Source organism: Acipenser ruthenus, chromosome 36, assembly GCF_902713425.1.
Source record: "Acipenser ruthenus chromosome 36, fAciRut3.2 maternal haplotype, whole genome shotgun sequence".
Lineage (NCBI taxonomy): Eukaryota > Metazoa > Chordata > Actinopteri > Acipenseriformes > Acipenseridae > Acipenser > Acipenser ruthenus.
This window is the reverse complement of record NC_081224.1, coordinates 1,226,977-1,249,320: the sequence shown is the minus strand read 5'-3', so window position 1 is coordinate 1,249,320 and position 22,344 is coordinate 1,226,977. Positions and strand designations below refer to the sequence as shown.

The 22,344-nt window shown below is 41.4% G+C and overlaps 1 protein-coding gene across 2 annotated transcripts in view; it reads right to left on the bottom strand.

Moving 5' to 3' along the window:
• The window catches only part of LOC117962351 (non-receptor tyrosine-protein kinase TYK2-like), a 41,469-nt gene that overhangs the window by 18,559 nt on the left and 566 nt on the right, over positions 1–22,344 (bottom strand). Inside the window, exons 1-10 of one of the 2 annotated variants that reach the window (XM_059008241.1) lie at positions 17,506–17,621; positions 12,355–12,565; positions 11,534–11,657; positions 8,880–9,033; positions 6,052–6,215; positions 5,462–5,858; positions 4,360–4,557; positions 2,250–2,407; positions 1,697–1,814; positions 716–902 (exon numbers count right to left, since the gene is read on the bottom strand). In XM_059008241.1, the coding sequence (XP_058864224.1) occupies positions 716–902; positions 1,697–1,814; positions 2,250–2,407; positions 4,360–4,557; positions 5,462–5,858; positions 6,052–6,215; positions 8,880–9,033; positions 11,534–11,657; positions 12,355–12,538 (1,684 nt within the window). In that variant the 5' untranslated portion in view covers positions 12,539–12,565; positions 17,506–17,621. Of the gene's footprint in view, positions 1–715; positions 903–1,696; positions 1,815–2,249; positions 2,408–4,359; positions 4,558–5,461; positions 5,859–6,051; positions 6,216–8,879; positions 9,034–11,533; positions 11,658–12,354; positions 12,566–17,505; positions 17,622–22,344 lie in introns of those variants that run through there. The other variant, XM_059008240.1, reaches the window with a different exon arrangement.

Below are 22,344 nucleotides of genomic sequence, written 5' to 3'. Positions count from 1 at the left end.
CCTCAGCTAATGCACTATCCTTGCACTACTGCACTGCAAATATGTCATTATAGATAAAACTTGTTGTAATCCTAACTTGCTGCATCCTAATTCGTATTATATTCTAGAAGTATTATTTGCACTTACTGTAAGTCCCAACGCTTTATCACAAAGTAGACTTACCTTAGCGACTATGGCATTTTTTATCAGATTGCTGCATTTAAATGTCAGGTTAATTAAGAAAGCAGTATTACTTATCTGCTAATTTACAAAATATGTAAATAATGACGTTAAAAGATTAGTCTGTGCCTTGCCAGAGACTCTCTTGGCAGCTAAGTCTGGGTTTCTTTGTAACCAACAGAAGATCAGCTTGTTCCACAGCAAGCCAATCAGAAGTGATAGAGGTGGGACATAAACACTTTTCAAAATGTTTGTGTGCGCTAGACTTCCGCAATTCAGTTTTCAGGAACTTGCTTGGCTCTCTAGAAATATACCTAGCTTCTCTAGCAACAGAACAAACATAAATAAATAAATAACTATTTGTCCAAACGGGCAAAGTATAACAGCAAAACTTGTTGTCCCTCACACAAGTCTTGCTGTCCCAGGATGTCGGGCGATACCAACAGCACACCCCTGCTAGTGCCTCGACTAGAAATGCTAAAAGAAACAAAACTTTTGGCTGTAGCTGTAGAAGATCATTAACCGGAAAGCATCAATTAATTTGTTATTTTTTTACCTCCTGACTTTGGCAGGCAGCACTTCTTCACAACAAAGCTCTCGTCCCCGGACTTGAGGACGCATGTCTTCAGGTTACGAGTCAGCTCCTTCACGCTTTCGAATTCTTTCTCCCACCCTTCCAGAAAATACAGGTTCCCCCTCTGCTGGATGCGGAACTGCTTGTGCAGCTGGACAGTCTGATTGTTCTGTAAATAAATGGAATGAACAAATCCAAACGCATATATCTTCTTGTAGGTTTCAGATACTCCCGCATAAAAGCTTACGATGGTAAGTTTGCAGTAGCCCCAGGCTTTTCCCCGTGGTTATATTAAGCAATTACCAGAGTTTAGCCTGGTTATCCATGCTTTTTAATGTGCGGAACAATATCTCTGGGCTTTACAATCATTACCTATGCTTTACCATGCTTTCACTTTGCTTTATAACACTTTGCAATTACTATGCTTAACAATCTATCTGTGCTCTACAATGCTTACTTATGCTTTACCATTCTTTCACTATGCTTTATTACACGTCTTTTTTTTTTTTTTTTTTTTTTTTTAACATGGTAGTCGTGTAGACTCCACCATGTATTGTTTGCTGTCAATGCAATAATGAGTTTAATAAAGCCTTTTTAAGCAAGACTTCTTTTCACCAACCTCCTCGTCAGCCACAAAGTAAAACACCAACACAAAAAAAAAAAAAAAGAAGATTGATTTCAGCTGTAGCAATTTTTTATTTTACTCTGACGATCTTGTCGGAAGCATACAGGTCTTTACAGGAACCTTTCATTAAACACGCACACGCCTGTCAGTTTCAATAAAACAGTCATAAACAGAGACAAGTGTAACATTCTTGTGGTGAAAAAATCCATCAAACCAGCTTTCAGCTGAACGGTTTCAACTAGAAATTAATTTCTAAAAATACAAATCGTTTGTGTTGATTGTCAGACCCCACTGAAGAATGCTGGTATCATATAGGAACAGATTTTAAAAAGCCTAACCTCCGATCTATTTAGCACCGTCAGGATTATTCTGTGAAAATCCTGAGCGCTCCATCGGACAATGAACAAGCCCAATTCTTTTTCTTCCTTCTTCAGTTTCTGAATGGCGAACTCTTCCCTAAAGTCACAGAACACAGAAATAAAACATTAACAGTAACCCATGGTACTGATCAGGAGGGACCTCCCTCAGCAACACAATATTTTCAATATTTACTTACCACACAGACATCTAATCTTATACAAATGGATGTTGCAACATCAAAGGGGGGGGGGGGGGGCGGGGGTTGTTTAAACCTTCATGTTTAAACATCAAAATTCAAACATCTCCACTCAGTTTAAAATCCTTTATTCTATTAGTATTATTGCACTTACTGTAAGCTACACTGTAATCTTGCATCCTAACCCTGTACTGCCCTGTAACACCTGTAAGTCGCCTTGGAGAAAGGCGTCTGCCAAATACATAATAACATTAATAATAAAAATGGTTGGGAATCAGGAGCGATATAAAATGATCGAATGCACAGCTGGAAAGCAAAGTAAAAGGCCTTCTCACTGCATGGGTCCATGGATGCCACTGGCGTTGCTCAGCACTACCCTGGGAGGAGCTACCTCCTGGCACAGGTAATGGTGAAAATCAGCCGTCAACCGAAAGTAGCCGTCTACCAGCGAAGCGAAAGACAGCGCCTCTGCGCTGGACCTCAGAGCCAGCTCCTGCAAGAGAACAGGGCAGGGGGTTAAAGGGAAACCATGCAAGGGGATGAACACCTGACACTTCAAAACAATGTTACAATGGTGTGCCCAGCAGTCTACAGAGATGGCCACAAGTTTTGCATCACCCGATAGAATTATTTTGCTTCAGAAAGTCAAATGAAACCTGCTGAATAATGTTCCATTAACATATAGGGCAGCAGTGTGGAGTAGTGGTTAGGGCTCTGGATTCTTAACCGGAGGGTCGTGGGTTCAATCCCAGGTGGTGGACACTGCTGCTGTACCCATGAGCAAGGTACTTTACCTAGATTGCTCCAGTAAAAACCCAACTGTATAAATGGGGAATTGTATGTAAAAAATAATGTGATATCTTGTAACAATTGTAAGTCGCCATGGATAAGGCTGTCTGCTAAGAAATAAACAACAACAATAATAATAATAATAACATTGAACTGCACACTGCTTTGTAGTTTTCCATATAATTCACAAAAAAGTGACAAAAATTGAAAAAAATGTGACATTTCAAAATCTAAACATGCAATACTGTGCTACTATTACAGCTTCCGGTACACTTTTACAATGTCATTTTGTAGTTTCTTCGATTACATGATGTTAAATAAAATATCTAAATTATATTCATATAGTTTTAATTATGTTTCGATCCTAAATTTCTTGGTGATGAAACACTTGTGGCCACAGCTGCAGATTAGAAACCGTTATAGTAAATATCCACAAACTAAAGCAAGTAGACATCTGTCTGTTTTCATCTGTCATCATAACAGCAGGTAAGGGAGAACCGGGTCTGCCCTAAGGGAAAACACACATGGCAATCTAGAAATAGGAAGTGAAACTACACAAAGTGGCAAGCCACCATCAAAACTAGAAAACCACAGATCAGTTCTTGTTTTTCGAAAGAGGACATAGTAGGGTTTGCTGTTTTACTTTGATTATTTTAAGCAATCTGTTATGCGTACGACGTAACTAAAGATCTCTTGTTTAGAAACTTGTGTGTCATTTTGAGTTTTCTGTCAAATCACCCTGGAGACATTGAAAGCACCTCCTGTCGTCCCAATTGTGACCTCAAACAGACCTTCTCTCTAAGAACAGCAGGTACACCAGAGTGTAACTATTAACCTGTCCCCCCTGCAACACTGCACACAAGAAATACATCAGTAGAAATGTGGTATTTCTGACATTCACTGGGGCAGTGTTTCAGGGGGAAACAGAAAACGATACACAAAGCGAATCTCAACAAGCTGAAGACACACATTATTGAACCCATTAAATACCAAATAAAATTCTCTTTGACAAAATCTGATCACAGGCTGTATTAATGTAATTTGAGCCATTCTAAATCAATATTTCTCCACAGAAAAAAAAAATTAAAATCCTTAGTTTTGGCTACAAACTGCCAAATCCTGTTTTGAGGACAGTCAAATTAGACATGCCCGTAATCAGAGCAGTGAAATATCACGGCGGCTATGAAGCTCAACACATAGAAAATGGAGCTTTAGCATCACTGTGGAGGAAAACACCACGAAATGGATCATTTTTAAGCTTCAGTTTCTTATTTTGTATTGAGGGATCATGAAAGCATCTGAAGGGCTGTATTTGCAGAGTTACATTTAGACAGTTAAAAAGTTATCATAACAATATCAATCTAGTTAAAAGAGAAAATTAACACAACAGGTAGATGTCACTTGCTCCAAAAAAAAAAAAATACAAAATGAGCCTGTCCTCAAAAAAGGATAATGGCACTTCATGGATTAAGATAACTAATATTTTCATACCCCCAACCAGGTTCCTCTAAAAAGCACACACACAGCACACATTGTTACCAGTTATATTTAATAATATTTAACAATCTTGACTTCCAATCAGAAACTGTCAAGGGAAAACAGTGTGCTTCAGTGTTTAACCGGAGCTCTGAAAGGGAAGCAGGGCTGCACGCTCACCAGCGACTTGTTGTCCTGCCGGCTCACGCTGACTCTGAATCCATTCACGACCATGTGCGTGATCTCGGGGAAGTCGCAGAAGAAGGACCAGCGTGGCTCGCTGCGCTCCGCAGGCTGCACAGGGAGCGGCTGCTGCTTCTTCCCTTTCTGCTTTTTGCTTTTCGCAAAGTAGTTCCTGTTGCCGCAGCTCTCTACGGGCTGGAGAAAAACAAGACAAACATACCGTATTTGCTAAGCAGCGCGTTAAGGAGTATGTTCAAATACCTTTCCCTTGCTGTTTTAGTGTCTGTTGCTTCAATATGGTGTATTTCTCTACATCTGCCTTGATTATGCGCTTGCTGTGAGCTTGTCTGGAGAATCCGAAGTGCCGGGACTGAGCGTCCCTCCACATTCCATGCAAATCATGCGACTTGCTTGGGTTGATCAGATCGACTACCCCCCCCCCTACCCCACCCCACACCAGCTATAAAACAAAAACACTAACAGTTGCACTGACCCCCGATTCACACTAATCTTAAGACTATCTAATGCTACTTAAGTAAGGTAATGCAAGATTAGTGCTATTCAGGGTCTGTGAAAACAACCAGAAGTAATTCATTTTAGAGAAACACTGCCCTAAGATAACTAATTAAATAGTTTAAGTGTCCTATACTGAAATTGACATATATACACATACTTGTATTAGATTTTTTTTTTATAAATTTCAATTTTATAATATTGCTCTATTTTTACAAACTAGCTTTTTATCTTAGTTTTTCCACAATTAAAACCACACTTTTTTTATTATTATTTCTGTTTTTATCAAATTCTGCATTAGACTTCTTTTACTTGTTCATTTCTGTGTGCGCGCGCGTGTGAAGCTCTTTGGGATCCTTGTGATGAAGGCCAACGACATTCCTATCTTTGCCTCATGATGATGGCTTTGGACTAGAATGGTTGTTTTCTGTAGGTTCTGACATCCCAGTCTAATACACACCATTACAAAACAATCTTCAGGAGGAGCAACCTTTCCTTCTATAGTGGTCTGCAGTTTACGAAAGTCCTAGGCATGCCGAGAGTCAACGACACGCTTAAGTTTGCCAATAATAAATCCACCACTTACCTCTCCTTCTCCTTTTCTTATTTCTCTCCATCGAATTCCTTCAGTTCCCGACACAATCACCACATGGGACGGAGAGCTCCCCTGTATCATGCTGCATTCCGGTTCCAGGTTTCCCAGACTCCAGAAATCCTTCACGTAGAAGTTGGCTCTCTCTCCCTCAGACTGGATGTCCAGAGACGTGGTCTGGAACTCTTCGCACCCGATGCCGGGGGCCAGGCTCTCTAACGTGGACAGGTACTTGTACATGATGTCCTGCAGGGTCAGCTTCCCCGTGCTGACTGTGTGCAAGTTGAAGCCCTTCACAAATTTACTGAACACAGTCCTGATGCGGAGCTTCGTTAGGTAGTTGTTTTGATGAATCTGCCGGCAAAACGATTTGGGGATGCAGCGCATGAAGCTAAAAAAAATAATAAATACAAATTAAATTTGCACTCCTGAATGGGGTTTCCTCCCTTTCCTAAAAATATAAAAGCAGAACTGCATTGAAATGTATTAGCGGTAAACACCTGGGAGTCCCCAAAAGAACATGCATTTATTCTTGAAGAAAAAGAAGCAAAAGAATGGTTCTGTGGGAGTGTTTTGGGAGTCACCTGATTTCTTTGGTCACTTCCTCCAGCGAGCGGCCGGACAGGACAGCAAGGTGAGACAGGTGCAGCACGGCCATCCCCAAACTCTCGTTCTTAAACTTGTGCAGCTCGGCATCAGTGTGGAGATCCTTCATGGACACCACGTCATGGATGAAATCATGCTTTCCCTAAAAAAAGAAAAACATAAAATCAACAATAGATAAAATCAGTAAATCAATAACTATTACTATAACTTACCTCTTAATATATAAAAAAGAAGAAAACTAGACCACATCCTATAGCTATCGCCAAATGTTTTGCATCACCTAGAATTTTAGGATCGAGTCATAAAAATAAATAAATAAAAAAAAACTATATGAACATAATGTAATTAAAGAAACTGCAAAATGATATCGCAAAAGTCTACCGGCAGCCATTATAGTAGTGCAGTAGTATATCATGTTTTGAAATGTCACATTTTTCAATTTTTGTCAGTTTTTCGTTAAGTATATGGAAACCTGCAAAGCAGTATGTAATTCAATATGTTAACGTAACATTATTCAGCAGGTTTCATTCGACTACGAAGCAAAATTAGTTAATTCTATAGGGTGATGCAAAACTTTTGGCCACTGCGACATTTCGAAATCTAACAAAATCTAAATCTACTGTACTACTATTATTGCTTCCAGGTAGACTTTTGCCATATCATTTTATATATATACAGTACTGTGCAAAAGTTTTAGGCAGGTGTGATAAAATGCTGTAAAGTAAGAATGCTTTCAAAAATAGACATGTTAATAGTTTATATTTATCAATTAACAAAATGCAAAGTGAGTGAACAGAAGAAAAATCTACATCAAATCAATATTTGGTGAGACCACCCTTTGCCTTCAAAACAGCATCAATTCTTCTAGGTACACTTGCACACAGTTTTTGAAGGAACTCGGCAGGTAGGTTGGCCCAAACATCTTGGAGAACTAACCACAGTTCTTCTGTGGATTTAGGCAGCCTCAGTTGCTTCTCTCTCTTCATGTAATCCCAGACAGACTCGATGATGTTGAGATCAGGGCTCTGTGGGGGCCATACCATCACTTCCAGGACTCCTTGTTCTTCTTTACGCTGAAGATAGTTCTTAATGACTTTCACTGTATGTTTGGGGTCGTTGTCATGCTGCAGAATAAATTTGGGGCCAATCAGATGCCTCCCTGATGGTATTGCATGATGGAGAAGTATCTGCCTGTACTTCTCAGCATTGAGGAGACCATTAATTCTGACCAAATCCCCAACTCCATTTGCAGAAATGCAGCCCCAAACTTGCAAGGAACCTCCACCATGCTTCACTGTTGCCTGCAGACACTCATTCGTGTACCGCTCTCCAGCCCTTCGGCGAACAAACTGCCTTCTGCTACAGCCAAATATTTCAAATTTTGACTCATCAGTCCAGAGCACCTGCTGCCATTTTTCTGCACCCCAGTTCCTGTGTTTTCGTGCATAGTTGAGTTGCTTGGCCTTGTTTCCACGTCGGAGGTATGGCTTTTTGGCCTCAAGTCTTCCATGAAGGCCACTTCTGACCAGACTTCTCCGGACAGTAGATGGGTGTACCAGGGTCCCACTGTTTTCTGCCAATTCTGAGCTGATGGCACTGCTGGACATCTTCCGATTGCGAAGGGAAGTAAGCATGATGTGTCTTTCATCTGCTGCAGTAAGTTTCCTTGGCCGACCACTGCGTCTACGGTCCTCAACCATGCCCGTTTCTTTGTGCTTCTTCAAAAGAGCTTGGACAGCACATCTGGAAACCCCGGTCTGCCTTGAAATTTCTGCCTGGGAGAGACCTTGCTGATGCAGTATAACTACCTTGTGTCTTGTTGCTGTGCTCAGTCTTGCCATGGTGTATGACTTTTGACAGTAAACTGTCTTCAGCAACCTCACCTTGTTAGCTGAGTTTGGCTGTTCCTCACCCAGTTTTATTCCTCCTACACAGCTGTTTCTGTTTCAGTTAATGATTGTGTTTCAACCTACATATTGAATTGATGATCATTAGCACTTGTTTGGTATAATTGTTTAATCATACACCTGACTATATGCCTACAAAATCCCTGACTTTGTGCAAGTGTACCTAGAAGAATTGATGCTGTTTTGAAGGCAAAGGATGGTCATACCAAATATGGATTTGATTTAGATTTTTCTTCTGTTCACTCACTTTGCATTTAGTTAATTGATAAATATAATCTATTAACATGTCTATTTTTGAAAGCATTCTTACTTTACAGCATTTTTTCACACCTGCCTAAAATTATTGCACAGTACTATATATATATATATATATATATATATATATATATATATAATTATTATTGGTTAAAAAAAAAATACTGTGCCCAGTTTATTTTTTAACGGTGTAAAATTGACATTTTTTATATTATTATTTGAATTTTTTTTCATATAATTACTATACTCTCGGGGTGTACAGAAAATTGACAGCCGGGGTATTTAAAATATGCAGCTGAAAGTTCCACAGCACGAATTGCACTCCCACAACGAATCACAAGTAGTTATCAAAATGAGTACTAAATCAACATTTATAAAATACTAACCGTTGTCCTGCAAAAAACACACACGATAAAATGATGCTTTCCAATTAACAACATGTTCGTCTGATTTCCATTTTCACGAGTCTCAAACTGTATCTTTTCCTGCTGTAAGGCCTGGAAGCCTTCAAGTTGCCTGCAACTTCTAATTATTATTATTATTATTATTATTATTATTATTATTATTGTCTCAATCCTTACTATTCTAGGTGATGCAAAACATTTGTCCACAGCTGTGCAAGTTAAGCGTGCCGAACGCATTACCTGTGCAAAGAGATACTCCAGGGAATGCTGATCCAGCAGAGGGCTCCCCTGCTCGCTCTTCCCTTTGCCTCCGCTGGAATCATAGTGTTTGAAAGCGGATCTATACACCGCTGCTTCTTTATCTGTCATGCCATGCCAGTTCCGGAAATAAAACCTGTAAAAGAAGGGGGAACTTGAAGCAAATGCAGGGATGGGAACGCGACTCCTATTGCATAGCAGTTTTGCCCATTCCGGGATTTATTAAGAGCTTGATTAGCCACAGTGTACAAGGTAACAACATCTGGCGTGTTTTATTAAATCATCGTAAAGCCAGGAGTGGATCAAACTGCTATGCAATGGGAGCCTTAAGGTTGTTCATACTTCAGACTCCAACATCAAGGGTCTCCGAGCCTGTGTGACAGATAGGAATTACGGCCAACACTTTTACTGGACTCTTCACATGCCCATAAATGTCCTGGTTCTCCCCCAGTGTAAAACTCGCACTACTGACAATGTCATTAATATTGAGAGTCCACTTCTCTCACTCAGTAGCGACCTGTTAAGACCGGTTTATACTTCAGATATAATTTCTGGTCGGAGTCAAGGGTGTCTGACCCTGCTACGTCACCTACAGTCCTGCGACGTGCGTCTTGTTTGGAAAGTCGTCCAGTCTTTTCTCATGTGTCTGCGACCTGAAATCGCATAGGGTCAGATAATGCTGAACATCTGCTGCACAGTCGGAGTGAAGCTGCACAGAAGCATGGACCAGCCCTTATTTCTAAAACAGCTTGTAAACAGGAAGGAGACCTTTTAATGGACGTGCTCCAAATAAATTTTCAGGGATTATTGGAAATATCTTGGGGGGGGGGGAAGAGTTATATTCTGACTACTGTTAACACCATCAATTCATGAAGGAAAAAAACACACACACTTTAGCAAGAGAAACCGGTAAATCTCAGTACAAAATGTTCTTTTGCATTCGTTGCAAAGAACAGCTGATTTCTCCTAAGAGTGTGTCCCATGACGGTATTAGTAGGTGTACAGAAACTGGAATTCCCCTTGACATCACTGTCAATGTGTTGCGTATTTAAAGCTTTGATTCCGTCTTAAAAGTTGCATTGCATCCAGCAGAGAACTAATTGTGCCATTGATCAGAAAAAAAAAAACTATGTTGCAGACAGTCCTGCTGGGTATCTAATAATGACCTTGAAATGATACAGCTGTTTAGGTTTCATGGGGTGCAACACAAGAGCTGAATTTTCTTGTTCTGTTACTTGTGACAGTGGCACTTTCTAGCCCACTTCTCCAATCGGGTTGTAACGATTCATCATGTATAGTTCACAAAGTGGTTCTTGAATGAAGAAGTGTGTTTTACAGTCATATGAATACAGCTCTGGCCACAAGTTTAGCATCACCCTATAGAACAAACTAATTCAGGTTCATAAAAAGAAACCTGCTTAACAATGTTAAGTTAACATCGCTTTGTAGTTTTCCCCCCCATACACTTCACCACAAAAATTAAATTTCCAAATCCTGCATGAGATACTGTAAAGCTATTATGGCTTCCGGTAGACTTTCTGAGATATCTTTTTTGTAGTTTCTTTGATTACATGATGTTAAATACAAATTATGTTCACATAGTATTTTTTTTTTTAATTAGGTCTCAACCCTAAAACTGTAGGCAATGCAAAACCTTTGCCCATAGCTGTATTCAGAACTAGTAGAAATGCAACCCCCCCATATTAAAATGCAGAGATTTAAAATTGTCTGCAGTGCATTACTGGCCTGCTTCTTGTTTTAAAATGTTTCATTATTCCCTCCCTGCACAAGAGTATGAAACCCGATGCTGCGGTCTAGCCCACAGCTCCCTGGAATAAAGATGAAAGGCAAGCCTTTTAGTGCACTCTCCAATGCTTTTAAGCCACGTTTATTTTACCACATTATCACATTAATAATGAAACATCCCCTGACAGAATCGACTGAGCGATTTTCTCGCTGAATAAGTACCGCAAGACAGCAGCTGCTCCAGTAAGTGGCTGTTTGATTCTTGAGAGAAACAAAGACAGAAGCCAGCGTTGTTTGCAGCGTTACCTTGGCGATCGATCATGCATTTTGAACGCGCTATCTGTATTGTTTTGACAAGCGAGTGCTTTAGAGTGCAGGAGGCAGGGGCGTTTCTAAGCCCAAGAAACAGGAAGGTATTATATTAACTCCATTGCTGCAAGTCTAGTGGTTGCAAGACAAGGACCTTGTAAGGCTGATAGCAGTGGGTTACATGTGTTTGAAATAGTTCTATCCACCTCCATAAGACTTACTGTCCCCTTCTGCTTTTCTTGTGTTGAACAGGGATGGAAATAAGACTCCCATTGCATAGCAGTTTGAGTCATATCTGGTTTCGCTATGAGTTTAAGACACACCTGATCAAGCTCATAGTAAAACCTGGAATTGGTGAAACTGCTATGCATTAGGAGTCTTATTTCTATCCCTGTTTGAAGATGTCTCCTGATATTACACAGTGAATCACGTACGATTTTGTACAAAGCAAGCAGCAGCAACAGCTACTTCTATAGCTTTGTTTTACACAGATTTGCCACGGTTTTAAAATCCGCTCTTCTCTTCCCAATGCACTTGCTGAACCAAGCAATGGACGCACGCACGGACTGGAAGACACGTACCTCATGCGGTAATGTAGAATCAGGTTTACTTCATTTTTCACTGCAAATTCATGGTTGGGGCTGAACCAGCGCTTCTCCTCTGGATGGTAGAGTGCGAACAGGCTGTGGAAAAGGGGAGTGATACCTGCAATCACACCAAGAGAAAGTCAGTGTCCTTCTGTACAGAGCAGCAGAAGATAACCAACACTTCCTGTTCACTGCTCGGTTAGCACCCCTCCCACCCCTTCATGAGAAATTACAGAACATCCCAGTGATCTAATCTTGCTCCAATTTTACATATTGAGTAACCGAAAGACTCCTTGCAATCGGGTGCAAGGTCCCTGCATTAAATCACCATCAGCCATGTTTACTGCAGTGAGAAGCACAGGATGCAGTGAGCACTGCGAATCTGAACTGCATCCCGTGAAACCCTTTCACAGTAAGCCTGCTTGTTGTACCATTGCATAGCAGTTTGATCCACTCCTGGTTTCACAAGGAGTTTAAGACGACACACCTGAGCTTGTTACTTATGCACTGTGCCTAATCAAGTTCATATTAAGACCTGGACTGTGTGTAACTGCTATGCAAATAGGAGTCTCACTTCCATGTCTGCAGTGAATATAACAAAAGGCAACGTAACTACAACTGGAAGTATAAAAGACACACCCAATAGATAGAAGGATCTACACTGCCCATTGCAGGCTTCAAAGACAGCGTCAAAAACCTTAAGAATGCCTGTTTCAGTCAACCGGTCTACTACAAAACAAAAACATCAGGGCTTTGAAGAGCAGAATGCGGAACCCTTGCGGTTCCACTTCGTTTCGTTGTTTGTTTGTTTTTACCGCTGAGTTTGGCAGAGTCGATGCAAATGTCCTCGGCGGTGCGCTTCCCCTCCGTGTAGGTGAGGTGCTGCTCCCTTCCCTCCAGGGTCCAGTATAGAAGCACACGGATCACCGGCCCAGACTCGGTCTGGCAGCTCCCCGCATAGGAGTCGCTGTGTTTAAGCAAACTCCGGCACAGTGACATCTTCCAGCTTTTACATCAGTGAGCAACCTGGGGGGGAAAAAAACAAGAAGAAAGAAAAGCGATTACCGCACCGCCATACTGTTAATTTAGAGTTGTGTCGTATGTTCTGTGTGTGGCAGGGCTGGCCAACCCTGGTCCTGGAGAGCCACAGTCCTGCAGGTTTTCTGGGTATCTTTAAATGAATGGCTAAAGACCTGGGGAAAATGTTAGTGTTGACCAGTTAAGAAAATAATTCGTTCAATTAAGTAACTGAGAACTCGGGTGGAACGAAAACCTCTCCAGAACCAGGGTTGGCCACTCCTGGTGCAGGGGATGACGTCTATACACGGAACAGTAAGAGGTTCTGGAAGTCTATACACGGAACAGTAAGAGGTTCTGGAAGTCTATACACGGAACAGTAAGAGGTTCTGGAAGTCTATACACGGAATACTGTGCTCCCTCGCTATAAGGCTCTCGGTTATAACACGCCTCGGATATAACGCTCCTACAGCATGTCCCCCAATTCCCTATACTAGTGATTCATGCAATATTTCTACAGTAAATACAGTACGGTGTTGTTCAAACTGTAAACAACTTCTCAGTCTAACTTCCGTTTCTGTCTCTCCCTTTTGATACAGTATCTGAACTGAAGAAAAGCTGCGCTGGCACTTTAACACAGACATCTTATTCAGCATTCGTTTTATAAATAAATAAATATTAGGCTTATTATGTGGTTATCTTTCCTACTGTACTTTTTCGCTCTGGCAGCCGAACCTGGGGTTAGCCCATTCCCTCTTCCCCTCGCCCGACCAGCTCTCCTTCTCGCACTTGGGTTTGCTTGTCTGTCGCTCCGAACTGAACTCCCGACAGCCGTTTTGCCAGGCTATTTAGTTTAAAAACTGGTAATTAAAATGATCCACGAGTGGGAATGTGCATGGTGCTTTATGCATGGTTAATTCACGGAAAGTTACATTTTTGCTACACCATATGTGCACTATAGAGAGGGAGTTATTTTATTTTGTATTTTAGTCAGATGTGTGTTGTTAAGTGTCCCGCGGCGCCCCCCACCCCCTCCGCCCACCCCCTCCCCCGTTTATAACGCTCTTCGGCTATAACACTCATATTGTGTGTCCCCAGAGACCCGCGTTATAGCGAGGGAGCACTGTAGCAAAAGGTTCTGGAAGTCTATGCACGGAACAGTAAAAGGCTCTGAACTTCTGACAAACCCTTAACAGTGATTGGTGGATTTCTCCTACTTGTAGCACTTTCTTGCAGGTTCTATACTACAGTGCTGAAGTTCAGGAATGCCCAGCACAGGAAATGTCCGTGCTTGAGCTGTGCACGACGTCAGCACCTCCCTTTGTCAGATTTATAAAAACTCAACCAACAAGAACTGCACCTTGTTTCAACTGTATCTGTATTCTCTGTTGCAGCAGGAGGATACTGGAGAAAAAAATAACAACAACCACCTGAAATTCTTGATCTTTTGCCAGCAAGTAAAATTAACAAGCATGTATTCTACCGTACAGCAAGGGCAATTTCCTAGCATCAAACTGCACCAACACAGCAAATAAAAGCGCCACTGTGCCAGTGTGACAGGATTGAAAGGAATCCCTGTCGTAATTCGGCCTCCCGACCACCGGCAGCGCTGTGTAGGGTTGACCGTGATTGGGTCAGGAGGCTGAACTCTGACCAGACAGTAAGTTCCGAGTCGGACGGCCATCTTGGCCCAAGGCGGAACCATGCGGTCGCCGAGTCCCATCACTGCAATCAGCTGTGCTGTGCTCGTCGATTGGCTGACGTGGGGCAGAGTGCTGATTGCAGGGGCGGGACTTGGCAGTATTTAGGCAGTGTGGTTTTGCCATTCGGTCTCCCTGTCCTAAACTGAAAACATGGAAGAGACGTACTGTGTTGTTTTGCTTTTACAAACCTGCTGTAATTCAAAGAATCCTGAAGCTTTGGAAAACCTTGGTGGATTACCGCGGTGGGGGAAAAACCCAGGACTAGTCTTTATTCCTTGGAAGGGAGCCAAAAGGCGGTGAGAGGAAACCCACTGCAGTAGCACGGAGAAACCCTGTGCTTCCTTTGTGTTGTTTTTGTAACCGCAATGTTTTGGTTTTTTTTTTTACTCTTTTTATTTGAAACCTGAGTTTACCATTGCTGGTATTCCAGATGGTTTTCTTGTTTGTTTTCTGTTTATTTTCGTTGTGTGTTAAAATAAAATCCTGCCCAGATACCATTGTTGGTACAGGGCTCCAGGACTAAACGTCACTTCCGGCTCCTGTGTGCTGTCATTTCTGGTCCTTCCCTAAGATCTGCCCACTACCCTCCCACAGCCAGACACACCCCCAGGTGGCTCTTGAGCAAATCTCGTCGTGAAAAGCCTTTTTGTTTTTTAAAAAGGTCATAATAAAAAGCACCGGGAAAAAAATAATCACCAGTTTATGTTTCTAAGAAGGAAGAAAAAAAGACATTGAAAAAGCTTTCAAAATAAATAACACAGGAGGTTAATTGTTTGAGATCCAATGAAAGGGAGCGTGCTTATTGTAGCATAGCCGCGACTGTGGCCTGATGTCTCCAGCTCATTTTGTTTTCAGATCTATCAAAATACGTGACTTTTAGTCACCACAGCTACTGCTTCACATGGGTTTGAGCGCTTGGAGAGTTTCTGTGCCGCAATCTGTAAACGTAACTACAACTTTGAGAGCAGGTCTGTGCATAACTTCAGTGCGGTTGCAGTTTCAGTCGAACGCAGAATCTGGAAATTTCGTTCCCCTGTTTCCATAAGTTTTTGTCAGGTTTTATTAGTCGCTCTTCACCGGAAAAAACACAAACTTTGAACTGGTTGTGCTGTGGTTTGAGAGACGTGTGATCTGTGAACTGTTGTCAGATGTTTTCAAGGCTTAACCACTGTCCACATCATAATGCCACAAAACAACTGCTGTTGGGTAAAACATTCCAGCTACTGCAATGCCTTTAGTACAAGTTTCAGGATTTATACAAAACAGGGTGGAGCAAGAAAGAGAGAGACAATGGGGGAAAAAAAACTGTTCTTTTTCCAACAGGCATTTAATATAAATAAAAAGTATTGCAATGTTAGTCTTTAAAGAATCCGCCCACCCATACTCACCTTGTTTTCAGATCAATCTCTGGCATGACATACCACTCTCAAGTGTTCAACACAGGGCCACCAGCTAAAGCTATAAAAAACGCAGGAACCAAAACATCACCCACTGCATAACAGTCAACTTAAATGGTAAACTACCGAGAGCATTTCCCCACAATCCAGAAAAAGCAAAGACCTGGAATCCCTGCTAGAAAGTTTTCTGTCTCAATCCTAAAATTCTAGGTGATGGAAAACATTTGGCCACAGCTGTAGGTATGTCAAATACTTGATTTCTTTCGCTATTTATAAGACAGCAATGTTTGTTTTGATCTACATGAACGCTTTATCATTAAATAAATACAACCTCACCTCCTGCTTTTTCAGGAGCCACACAGATGAAAGGTTAGGAACGTCTAAGCGCGTGATCAGCTCCTATCTGTAAAACACCGCTGGGTAGAATCTGATTGTGACATCAGTCTGCCATCTCACCAACGACCCTCAAGAGCTCTCTTATGAAATTCAATATATTTAACTACATCCCCAGGGCCAGACCGGCACATTTCACAAGACAGTCGACTCGTGGGAGTGTGCTTGAATTATTAAATAACTGATAGAAAAGGGATCAAATGCACAATGTCGCAATTCCCAGTATTTCACTGATCAGAAGGGAGTTCTTGTCGTAATGCAGCACTGTGAAGTGAAAAATTACTACAACCTGGCAGCATGTTACTGATAGGAGGGGCTGTCGATAATGGAGTAAAATCTTCACTGATAAAATAACAAAAACAACAAAAAAAGATCTTTGTGTACAGTATTTACTTCAATCAGAGTAGGACAACAGAGAAGTTGCAATCTAAAAGCAAACCAGGTGTACATATTTCAAATGGATTAAAAAAAAAAAAACACAGTACATTTATACTCCAAACAAATTCTTTAAACTGCGCTGCAGCCTGGTACCAAGCTGATAATTATTTCTAGTGACAAAAGAGGGTACGGTAGGCGTACTAATAAGCGCCTTCTGATATTCAAGTTTCGGAAATGTACAAACAAAAAGAGCTTGCGTGTCAGTGGTGTTGTCCCCAGGCTAAAGCTGTAAACAAGTGTTTCACTAGGCAGGAGATTTAATAGCATAGTGTTCAAGCTAAACCTCAAGCCAAACACCTGCCTGTGGTTAACCTGCTACCAACTGAGATCCAGCTAGAGGGGCAGGATCACTGAGCAGTAGAGAAGACAGAAGGGCTTAGTTAGTAACACACATCTCCTGTCACCTCTGTAAATTCAAAGCTAGATCCTTCAGTATGACGAGAAAAAGAACATTTATCATGAGGTCTAGCAACAGTGTGCCAAATAGTATAGAAATGCCAACTTTGATAACAACGGGATAAGATGTATTTAAAACCTAATTGGGTAAGCAAATTAGGTGTGAATAGCACGTTATATATTACAATGACTGATTTACAGTTTGTGGAATAGCTTCTTGTGTTCTCAAGGTTCATATAGAAGTGCGACATGCAGACGTCCTGGTGGAAAGATGCCTCCATTTACCCCCACATTCGGATACTGCAAAACTATGCAACACGCAGTAGAAGTAACGTAATAAATTCAATGACAAACGTTTCGACTGGTCGTTTTTCTCAGTGCTTTAATCAATTAAAAGACAAGCACTCTGCCCGGCAGCCTTTCTCGATTCCCTGAAGACATCGAAAGACAGCCCAAACGTCTGCCATTGAATTTATTCGGCATTTGTAAATCTCATACCTTTCAATAAGTTACGCTAGCTAACGTGAATACCACGTTGCATCACAGCTTATTTAGCTATTGACACATGCAAACACACACAAAATCCCATCCAGTACAGTATTACTTAATGTGGCATCCTTACCTGAAGCCTGCTCTGGATTACAGCACACAAAATGAGAACAGCAAATTTCTATCTGAAATACCCAACGTGTTGATTCCAGCTCTTGCTCAAGCTCCGACTGCTAAATACAGCAACATAGCCTGTTCTGATTGCCACCGAAACACACAAGTCACTTGAACTGAAAGCAGGCGGATTCTGTGCAGCTGACTTCCTAAATCACCCGATGAGAGGATGACTCACCGATCAAAGTGATGACACTCAATGCAACGATATGAGAAAAGGGAGTGCATTACACCACGTGTTCGTTAACCTTTTCAAAGAACAAGCCTCTGGACCTATGAGACCTAACCGTAATATCAGTGCTGGTTAGAGAGGCACATCCCTGTTGATTCGCATGCAAAAAACACACAGTTAGAAGACTCACAACCGCTGTTATGGGATGTTTGTTTTTTGTTTTCATAACCTTGTTATGCAAAGGACCGTTATTTTTCTAATGCAATCTATAACTGCAGTGGTATTCAAAGTCCCTACCATTATGATAGAACTATAGATAGATAGATAGATAGATAGACAGATAGATAGATAGATAGAGATGGAGATATGGGGAGAGAGACTTTTAAATGATACGCACCTTGCTTGAGAATAGAAATGCATGCGAATTGCAGTGCGTCACAAAGAAAAAGCATAGAGACAATAATCCGGTCGCTAACTTCTCATGAAACAACATAAAAATAACTCATGGAAACGTTGCCGACTGAGTGGTATGAAATATTACACAGAGCATGGTTGTTTGTGTCATGCAAGCATTAGTCTTTCTGGGTTTTTTTTAAAACTGCATGTATTACAGCAGCACTAGAATCTGGCACCCTTTCTGGTTACGATGCCAAGCAAAGGTTATGACCCAGTTTCTCTGGTGAGTTTCGCACGTCTGCGCTGGGTGATATGAACTCTGCAGGCAGACTGAATTGAAATACCTTCATTGCTGGTCATAAAGGCTGCATTCAAAAGCCCCTGGACCTGCTGTAGTGGTCAAGTCTGAACAGAATCTGTAGCTCCTGATCAAAGTGTTCTTCCCATTAGCTTACAGGGAATTACTGCGTATATTTATAGATTTATATTCCACTTTGTAGTCCCCCCCCCCCCCCCCAAATATACTTAATGGAAACCAGACAAAAACTGAAAAAATGTGCCCTTTGTCAATCTACATGCAATACTGCACCACCATTTATGGCTTCCAATAGACTTTTGAGATATCATTTTTTAGTTTCTTTGATTAGATGACATTAAATAAAATATCTAAATTATGTTCATGTATATATTTTAATTACGTTTCAATCTAAAATTCTAGGTGATGCAAAACTTTTGGCCAGAGCTGTAGGTAAGCATTGTAAAAAATAGGGAGGTCTGAGACACCAGTCTAACCCCCTTTTCTCTATTAACCTCTACCGGTAATTCCTGGTAAAGCAGAGTATTATTATTATTTGTTTATTTAGCAGACGCCTTTATCCACCCGAAAGACGGAGCACAAGGAGGTTAAGTGACTTGCTCAGGGTGGCACAATGAGTCAGTAGCTGAGGTGGGATTTGAACCGGGACCTCCTGGTTACAAGCCCTTTTCTTTAACCACTGGACCACACAGCCTCCTAACGCAGTTTTGTGTTGGATAATGGGACTGAGGAAGGGTGAAGCCTCTGCACACTAACAACAAATCTATGAAGTTAATTTAGCTGAGACAAGAGCTAAAAACTCCGGCTCAAGAAATCCAGATGCATGCGGTCAGGCTAAATTGCTTCACTGATTGCTCATTAGCCTGGCCACATGTATAAAAAGCACATGGGATCAGTCTGAAAGTCACTTCAGAGATAGAATGCAGATAGAGAAAGAACAGAGGGGAGAAAGCGTGTATGTCTTTCAAGAAAGACCTGCAAAAAAGGAGACTCGTTTTTTACCGTGTTTATTTTTTTATCTTGTTTGTTAATTTTCAATCAAACTGAGCATCCCTGTGTCCTGCTTGTCTGACCATCAGACAACAGGGACTCTGCAAGGACACCTAGAACCACTGAAGCAGGGTTTGGGAGCTGGGACAACGGACATAAACACTGCAGGGCAATCTGGTCTGCAGTCTCTAACCTAGGAGATCTCCTGTTACAGTCTGCATGTAATGCTGCCTGACTCATTTCAGAGCTTTTACAGAACTAGTCAGTCCAGTTTTAAGACACTTTGTTCAACTGTAACATGCCATTTCTGTATTTTCTGCACTGCTTTCACATGTCTATGTGCTGTGCAGTTTCAAAACAACTGCACAAGGGCTCTGCTTCTCCAGTGGCACTTGCCCAAACAGCGCTGCAGCATGCTTGCCTGGCCCATGCTTACAGCACACTTCCCTCTTGGTGTCTGGTGATTCTAACCAGTACGGGGAATAACTATTGCGTTAAATGTTTTCCTATCGCTGATCAGCATTTTCTTTCTCGGAAGTCACTTTCAAACTTAAAGAACCAAGTAGATTTGGGGGGTGGGGGGCTGGAAGACGTTTCTTTACAGAGAGTGGTGAGGGTATGGAACAGGTTGCTTTGCCATGTTGTTGATGCTGAATCATTGGGATCATTTTCAAGACACAACTTGACAAAAGTTATGATATCAATCCGCTACAAGGAACCAGATAAACACTGATGGCTCAGACAGCCTCCTCAAGTTCCTACATTTTCTTATGTTCTTAGTTTTCACATTGAATCGGGTGGTTTTATATATTTAAAAAATGTGTTCTCCCACCCGCTTACTCATTCTAAGAGTCATTCTTTCAGTACAAACCAAAACTAAAAGGTTGGGTTTAAATAATCCAGCAGGTTTCGGGGGGTTTATTTTTAGAAATCTGGTAACTAGGCACAGGCTGGGAACGGTATGTCAGGTTCTCATTCTTCTCTTCCCCTCTCCACCCCACATATCGGGGGGGGGGTGTCCCGGACAGACGCAATCCTGCAGGGTATCTAAATAAAAGACCTAGAAAGAAACGTTAGTGTCGAACCAATCAAGAAAGTTCAGTAATTGAGAACTCGGGGGTGGAACGAAACCCAGAAGACCCTGCAGCTCTGCAGGAGCAAGGCTGTGTGGTCCAGTGGTTAAAGAAAAGGGCTTGTAACCAGGATGTGCCTGGTTCAAATCCCGGCTGACTCATTGTGTGACTCTGAGCAAGTCATTTAACTTCCTTGTGCTCCATCTTTCAGGTGAGACATTGTTGTAAGTGACTCTGCAGCTGGTGCATAGTTCACACACCCTGATCTCTGTAAGTCGCCTTGGATAAAGGCGTCTGCTAAATAAACAAATAATAATAATAATAATAATAATAATGTGATCAACTGCTTTTTCACTGGCGACCGTTGAAACATCAACCTAAAGCATCGCACTGCCAGCCGGCGATCATCCAGGAACGGCTACAGTACACGGCAGACTTCTGATTTAAAACAGTAACCACCGCCAGCACTCACGTAGCCACCCCCGCAGAGTACCGCCATATTAATCAAATCCGACACACAGCCTACTGCAGGTTAAGAGTCGTACTGGATAAAAAATAACATGCGTTTTGTATTCATCGTTATTTCCTTTATCAGTGGTTCTTCTTTTATTGTACATATTAAATGTTAATTGGATTGATGTTCCTGTTTTTCATCCATCCCCCCCCCCCCCCCCCCCAGGGCTGTCCTGTATTGTTTACAGTTACACTGTCCAGAATGCAGTTCTTGGAGCACCTGTTCCTAAACGCCCCAGTGGCTTGTACGACTAGATTAGTAAATCAGACCCCACATTGCATCGCAGTTTTGATCCATTCCTGGTTTCACTGCACGCTTAATAAGACACAGTTGAGCTTGTTATGTAGAGCAGCAGTGTGGGAAAGTGGTTAGGGCTCTGGACTCTTGACTGGAGGTTTGTGGGTTCAATCCCAGGTGGGGGGGACACTGCTGCTGTACCCTTGAGCAAGGTACTTTACCTAGATTGCTCCAGTAAAAATCCAACTGTATAAATGGGTAATTGTATGTAAAAATAATGTGATATCTTGTAAGTCGCCCTGGATAAGAGCGTCTGCTAAGAAATAAATAATAATAATAATAATAATAATAGATTGCTCCAGTAAAAACCCAACTATATAAATGGGTAATTTTATGTAAGAAATAATGTGATATCTTGTAGCAACTGTAAATCGGACAAGGGCGTCTGCTAAGAAATTAATAATAATACACACACACTGTGGCTGATCAAGCGCGTAGTAAAACCTGGAACGGGTGAAACTGCTGTGCAATCAGAGTCTTATTTACATCCCTGAAAAGTGAGAGTTTTGCAAATATGCATTTAAAAACATTTTTACTTGATGTCAATCTTAACGCGGTAGAAGCATTTGCACATGTATTAACAAGAACACAAATAGTCAGCTACCGTCTGGTTTTCTTACTCTGTGTATAACACTCGCATGGGTATACATCATAACGAATTAAGGAAGTGACCTTTTAGCTATTCGTTTACCAAGGAAGTTAGTTGTGCATGCATCAATGCATGCATCATTCAATCAATCAATCAATCAATCAATCAATCAATCAATTACTTAATTTAATTAATTAATTAAAACACAGGATTATAAACACAACAAGGTGCACAGCAAAATGTGTAACTTTAAATTTTTAAAAAAGGCATTTGAAAATAAACCAGCTGCGTAGCATTATAAATGCCTTCTGTTTAAGTGCAATAAAACATAGCCCAAATTAATAATAGAAGAGAAACGTACAGTCTGACCAGAAACGAAACCTAAGTATTAATACTGGCCGCCTTACAAAAATGGAAACTCAGGACAAGAAACCGGAATTTTGGTACATCC